At 39.1% G+C, this 7,543-nt stretch overlaps 1 protein-coding gene across 1 annotated transcript; it reads right to left on the reverse strand.

The window, feature by feature from the left end:
• Positions 1 to 3,135: 3,135 nt before the first annotated feature.
• Positions 3,136 to 4,062, reverse strand: LOC139732060 (uncharacterized). The gene has a single exon (XM_071642939.1). The coding sequence runs from the start codon at positions 4,060 to 4,062 to the stop codon at positions 3,136 to 3,138; it is 927 nt and encodes a 308-aa protein (XP_071499040.1).
• Positions 4,063 to 7,543: the final 3,481 nt, after the last annotated feature.

Below are 7,543 nucleotides of genomic sequence, written 5' to 3' on the forward strand. Positions count from 1 at the left end.
CGAGAAACTTTTGATGTCACTAATTCTTTTTAAATGAACAGGAAGGTTATTGAAAGTTTTACATGCAACATATAATGGGCTATTTCGGACAAAATTAGATCGAGGTTTTGGCATCACAATTTGAGTATTTGAGTTTCGTAGAGTGTAATTTTCAAATGATCTGAGTTGAACACTAGCGGACAAAGTTGTTGGAGCAAGGTTATGCAACAGTTTGAATATAAAGATTAAGGCTTGCTTTCCTCTTCTTTCTTTGAGTCGGTCGACCTGAAGAGAAGAATAAAGAGTTTCCCTATTGTAACGGGTGCCAACACCTTGCACCATTCTTAGGCATCTGTTCTGAATAACTTGCAATCGATGTAGTTGACCCGAGTGACCAGTCCTCCAGATTACACTACAGTAGTCCAAATGGGGTTGGATTAGAGTTTTGTATAACAACAGGGAGGTATCCTTATCAATGTACTTTCTTATACGCTTGACTGCATGAAAGACTTTAAGCGTTTTGCTTCTAACGTTTTCAATTTGTGGGGTCCATGTTAGGTTTTCATCGAGAATGACCCCGAGATATCTGCATTCTGAAACTCTTTGCAGAGGTGTATTTTGAATGTTAAGATGAACATTCTGAAAATTTCGCAAATTCCGTTTAGATCCAATCAACATAAACTGACATTTGTTTACATTTAACAATAATTTGTTACTTTTAAACCATTCAAGAAGTGACACTAGGTCATCATTGATTGTTTTCTGTAAACAAGACGGATCCTTTGAAGGAAAATATAAACAAGTGTCATCTGCATATAGGGAAAGCGCACACTTCTTGACAGATTTATGCAGATCGTTTAAAGCTAAGATAAACAAAAGGGGCCCAAGAATGCTTCCCTGTGGTACTCCGCTTGTAACCGTCCTACTTGCTGACAAGTTTCCGTTTACCAAGGTTGACTGCTCTCTGTTAGTGAAATAATCACTGAACAAATGCAATGCTTGTGAGTCGAATCCAAGATATCTTAATTTCTCAATGACAACATCAAAGGAAATCAAATCGAACGCCTTTTCTAAATCCAGAGTAATGACACCAATTACATTTCCATTATCAATTTGTTTACACATTTCATCTGTTAAATACCACAATGCGGTTAAAGTGGAATGACCAGGGCGGAAACCATGTTGATGCGAGCTGAGTATGTCATTTTGACACAGGTAACGATATATTTGATCAAATACAATTTTCTCTAATATTTTGGACATTACTGGTAAAATTGATATCGGTCTATAATTTGATGGGTTGTCTTTATCACCACCTTTGTGGATAGGTGTTACACGTGCCCTTTTCCATATACTTGGAATTTTACCAGTTTTCAATGACAGATTTAGAATGTGGGTCAAAGGTTCGACAATAAAATCAATAGTATCTTTTATGATACAGGCAGGAATTTGATCCAAACCAGTAGCTTTGTTCCTCGAAATATTTTTTGTAACATTCATTACATCATTTGGAGAAATTTGAGTAAAAGTGAACTGAGATCTAATCCTAGATAAATATTGTTGCATATTTTTACCAAATTTCGTATTAGACTCCTGTTTTCTTCTAGCAGCCAAGCTTACAAAATGATCATTCAAAGAGGCCGCTATTTCTTTTGAACCTTTAACTTCATTTCCCTCAATGATCAACTTTTGAATGGGAGTATCACTGTTTTTCTTTGGCATTATACGTCGTATTGATTTCCACATTGCATTTGTATCACCATTATTCCTTACAATGCTTTCAGACACATAAGCTCGTTTTGCTCGCCGTATCATATCAGTTACAGAGTTTCTCAATCTCTTATATAATTTCCAATCCTCGTCGATTTTAGAGCGAAGGGCTTGTTGTTTCATGTGATCTCTTTCACGCATCTTACGTAATATATCAATATTCATCCACGGTGACTCTCGATGCCGTATTCTTTTCTTTCGAAGGGGGGCATGTTTATCCAATAGAGGAATAAACTTATGAGAAAATATGTCATACGCACTGTTCGGATCTGACTCACCCAGTACATCATCCCAGCTAATCTTTTCTAAATGAGCCTTAAAGTCCTCCAGATTAAGCATTTTCATATTTCGGCAATATGTAAACTTATGGTAACCTTTCCCAGCCTTGGCTTTACCTAAAGAGCAAACGATCATATAATGATCACTAATTGATAACGGCAGTACATCACAGAATTTCACTTTATCCTTACAAGATGAAAACAACACGTCTATCAATGTAGCTGTCGACGGTGTGATTCTTGTCGGCTTGTCGACATATTGCTTCAGATCGAAATCTTCAGCTAAAAGTTGAAGCCGTCTCGATTGACATGACCAACGTTTCTTCATTAAATCACAGTTCAAATCTCCGTAAATTATAACATCTTTTGAGGAAAATTCTAACGACTGTAGTAAAGTTTCAAACTGATCAAAAATCGCATCGTGGGAGTTTGGAGGACGGTACCAATATACTATAATAATAGGTTTTTGCTTTGGCAAAAAAATTTCAATACACATAAGCTCTAGACCGTCAATGAATAAATCTTTTCTGACACTGAATTCAACATTTTCGTTGATGTAGGTCACAATGCCACCACCACTTCGATTCCTGTCTAACCTTATACATTGATAGCCTCGAATATCTACTTCAATATCAGAGATCGTGTCGTCCAGTCTGGTTTCGCATAATGACATTACGTGAATTTTCTCATTGCTTACAATGTGACGAATCTCGTCAATATTCTTTGTTAAAGAACAAATATTAAGATGAGCAATATTAAATCCAGGTAATGAGCGAATGTTATCAAATATATTCTTGGCATTACCATAATCATATTTACTGTGTAATGATACACCATCTGAGTTATCTTCAACTTCTGTTGATGGAGTATATCGAGGAAGTTCTTGAAAAATACACTTGTCGCAAACCCAATCTACCTCGGAATTAAATATATCTCGAGATGCTCTCGAACATTTTAAGTGACTCCATTTATCACATGATACACATAAAATAGCGTTTTGATCCCATTTCACATCTCTGCGGCAACTTATACATGGGTATTTGACATTATAAGGCATATTATATATATTACTATACATTTGATACACAAGAGATACTAACGATCAGTCTCACATATTTTCGATGTCCAGTGCAGATGAGATTCTGACTCGCTTGGCGTCTTTGTTGTGGGCAAAAATGATGCCGTCTTGTGTCCAGCAGGTCTTCGCCTTTCTGCTATTGACAAGCTTCCTGTAAAGTGCGGCTCGGCTAGCAGTTAGGTCCTCTCTGATGAAGATCTTGGGTCCTTGTATGTCCCTCAGTCGAGTGCGGGCTTTGTAGACATCGCTTCTCGCGTTGTAGCGGCTGAACTTGATGATAATCGCCCGAGGTCCCTTCCTTCTGGTTGTATCTGCGTACGATGAGGTTCGATCGTCAGGCGCGTTGCGATCTTCGGCGGCGCCATCCTGCCATGGACGTGGAGTTATACGATGGCTGCGGTCGATCGCATCAGGAGGTATTTGTAGGCCCATTTTGGAGTTGAAGAGATCAAGCAGCAGTTTGTCAGTGCGTTCATTTGGGTCCTCTCTGACGCCGTATACTCGCAAGCAATTTCGCCTGCTGTACTGCTCAGCATCGTCTCTGTCGTCGTTGAGTTCTTTGATGTCTCTCTGCATATCCGAGATTTTCTTTTTCATGGCGTTAAGCTCATCAGCGTGCTTTTGAAGGTCCAAGGACACAGCATTATACACTTTGGACGTTACACGCTCTTCGAGCTTCGCAGCAATCACCTCAAAAACTTCGTTGGCAATCTGTTTGACAAGGTCCGGTGAGCGCAGAGAATGCCCAATTTGGCGTTCAATGGCGTCTTTCAGCGTGCTGTCGAAGCTATGGTTGCTTGACTGACCAGCTGGAGTTGACTCCTCGTCTGAGCTCAAGTTCGATTCTTCGGCCCCGGGCTCACCGGCGGGGGTCTTGTCCCTTCGCCGGTCATTCTCTGACAACTTGCCCCTTTGGGATTTCCGAGATTTTTCTTGAGCTTTTCCACCTGTAGGCATATCGGTTTAATGAAGAACCTATATTTCGAAGAAATGTGTCCTCATCCTTAGTACTCACGTCAAAAATCTCCAGTTGAAATGTCCTCAAAAAGGTGTAATTTATGTTTGAACAAGGACAAGACTTGACACTCAACTTTGACGTCACACGTATAGCAGTAAGAATGTAAAGTCGGTATCATTTTATTGGTGCACCTTCGGGTTTTAGGTCAAGTTAACCAAATTATATTGCAAGACTTTTGAATACTGAAACTGTTGCAGAACCATAAACCCATCAAATTTATAATGAAAATACGGTTTAGGTTGTAAACCAAAACAGTTCATTTCACTGTGATTATTGTATTGATATGTTTTTGAATGTTTGAGGGGAAAAGTATATTATATTAAAAATCAAGTTAATTGACTGTTTGGAACTTATCCAAAGTTTGACTGGTTTGATTCTTTGAAGTTGTGCCTTTTTGTACTTAAGTTCATAATTGACAGGGTTTTTTTTGCAATATTGAACAAAGTTCACTAAATTGTTTAGTCGATATTTAATTGGCAACAATCAAGTGACATAATACAAGAAGCTTATTTAAATGATATCATTTTTATCATAGGCACATCGTTCAATAACAGTTTACATCAAAATGTACTACTACCTTAAGCAAGTGGGACTGTTTCATGTCGATAAAACACGCAAAAACCTGCATCAAATTGCACCATTTACAACATCAAAATGAAAAAAGTTCTCACCGTCGGAGGGGGGACAACCCCCTCCCACACCCTCTCCCCTCGCTCCCTCCTCTCGCTCTTGCTTGGTCGCGTTCATGACATCAGTGTATAATAATTAAAACAGGAAGTTTATTTGGATGATACTTTTTTATATGCAAATTGTTCAATAATAATCTAGAGCTATTATACTGCTACCTTTAAAAACAAGTGGGACTGTTTCAAGTCGATAAAACAAGCAAAAACAGGCATCAAATTGCACCATTTACAACACCAATATGCAAAAATCTCTCACCGTGGGAGGGGGACACCCCCTCTAAATTGCACACCCTCCCCCTTGCTCCCACCTCTCGCTCTTGCTTGGTCGCGTTTTTTCATTTTTTGTTTATTTTTTTTAATTTTCATTCTTCTTCTTTCTTCTTTTTCAACAAAAACATAACACAAGATAAATCAGGTTTTACATCATAAACAAAGAACATTTGTCTTTGCAATTAATAAATGGTATCAATAAACATAAACAAGCGTTTATGATATTCAGTGTAAATAATAAACAACAGGAAGTTTATTTTGATGATACTATTTTATAGGCAAAATGTTCAATAGTAATCGACATCAAAATATACTGCTACCTTAATAAAACAAGTGCGACTGTTTCAAGTCGATAAAACAAGCAAAACATGCATCAAATTGCACCATTTACAACATCAAAATGCAAAAGGTTCTCACCGTGGGAGGGGGGACAACCCCCATCCCACACCCTCCCCCTTGCTCGCAGCAGTTCGATCGGGCTCGGTCGCTTAGCTCCGCTAGTATACTAACAGCCCCCCCCCCCCCCTCCCAAAAAAAAAAAAAAAATGAAATCCTAGCTACGCCGCACAGTGGGCCAGAATGAGCTCAAAGTGCGCCAAAATTATATCCCATGGTTTCTTTTTTCCCAAATTTGGTGTCATGGGGTAATTTGGGGCGTAGAATTGATTGAACATAATTTCAAACTCATATGACGTCACTGTAATGCTGATTTTTCATTGGCTACCAAAAATCGGTCTGTAAATGACGCATAAAGCAATGCAAATCTTAAGGTGTTTTATTTTCTTTAAAGATTAATTTGAAAAGGGGTTGATTTATCTTTCCACATTCACTGGCACTGCTTATCTACTACCACTGAATACAAGATGCTTACATATTATTATGACTCAGAAAGTGTATAAACATTCGGCAATTGAATTCATGCTGCGCTGGAAATTCCATAATTTACCCACGTACTGCAAAATCATACTGCTGTCCGTGTAAATTAGAATATAAGTTTATGATGTATGCTGTACTTTTGGGTGAATTTCTTCACTCTATTCTAGCAGGACATAAATGTGTGATATAAAATCATTTTCTCTACTTTATAACCTTAGGTCTCTGCCATATCAATTTATACAGGCGCAACACTCGAAACTTAACCATTTTGTCTAATTTTACTGGAAAGATAACAAATTGTGAAGTCAGTAATCAGGAAAATAAAAGTTTATGACTTAACAAATTGTGAAGTAAGTAATCAGGAAAATACAAGGTTATGACTTAGCAACTAAGAATGAGTCTGCCTTGTATGAAAGTTTACTTGAAAAAGCTATAATAACAGATTTTTTAATGAAAAATCTATCGGAATCACTATCATGTGAAATTATACATTCATCCCCGTTCCACAAGGATTTTTTTTTTCACATCAGTCAGTCGTCGGAAGCAAATTTTTTTGCTTCCGGCAAACCACCCAAGTATATGGGATCACAGTCCGATGAATCTGACTTGTGTAAGTCGTCTATCAGGTCAATGTCAGACAGGTCGGGCAAGATCCGATGAGGCAAGATCGTCCGATGAGGATCACGCGAACAATGTCTGACACTGACCTGACAGTCGGATTCATCAGACTGCGATCCGATACACTTTGGTGAGCAGTCGGATAGCAACAGACTTTGCTTCTAAAGAGTAACCGATGGGAATAAAATATCTGTGTGTAGGTGTATGACGTTCTATCTGCATATATTATGTCAAGAGTGGGATCGAAGTATTTAGGTGTCCATACAGTATGTATCGCAGAGGAAATAGCTTGTTTACAGTAGTGGCTATGACAATATGGACAATATGGCTATGACCTTGGCTATGTGCAGTTATGTACTCTTTTATCTTTGGAAGAGGGGTCTGTTAGGTGCCGGACCCTTACGAAAAAGTCCTGTGGTACTCCTGTGGTAATTACCACAGGACGGTACCACAGGACAGTACCACAGGACAGTACCACAGGAAAGTACCACAGGACAGTACCACAGGAATTGTCCTGTGGTATTTTGGGACATACCACAGGACAGTACCACAGGAATTCCTGTGGTATTTTGGGACGTACCACAGGGCAGTACCACAGGAAAGTACCACAGGACCGGTACCACAGGACAGTACCACAGGACAGTACCACAGGAATTCCTGTGGTATTTTGGGACGTACCACAGGGCAGTACCACAGAAATTCCTGTGGTATTTTGGCACGTACCACAGGGCAGTACCACAGGACTAGTACCACAGAACAGTACCACAGGAACTGTCCTGTGGTATTTTGGGACAGTACCACAGGGCAGAACCACAGGTCGATCATTACCACACAGCATTACCACAGGGCAGTACCACACAGCATTTCCATGGTACCACAGGAGAGTACCACACAGGATAGATCGAAAAAAAATCTGGGAAACTTTTAGCCACATATTTCAAGGAATATTCCTGATAGGTGAGTGATGGAT

The sequence above is a fragment of the Diadema antillarum genome, unplaced genomic scaffold (genome assembly GCF_040938485.1).
Source record: "Diadema antillarum isolate AM-2024a unplaced genomic scaffold, OU_Dant_1.0 scf00000023, whole genome shotgun sequence".
NCBI lineage: Eukaryota > Metazoa > Echinodermata > Echinoidea > Diadematoida > Diadematidae > Diadema > Diadema antillarum.

Bases quoted from the DNA above. Each gene is read 5' to 3' on its own strand.
- LOC139732060 (XM_071642939.1), bottom strand. From the start codon at position 4,062: ATGCCTACAGGTGGAAAAGCTCAAGAAAAATCTCGGAAATCCCAAAGG.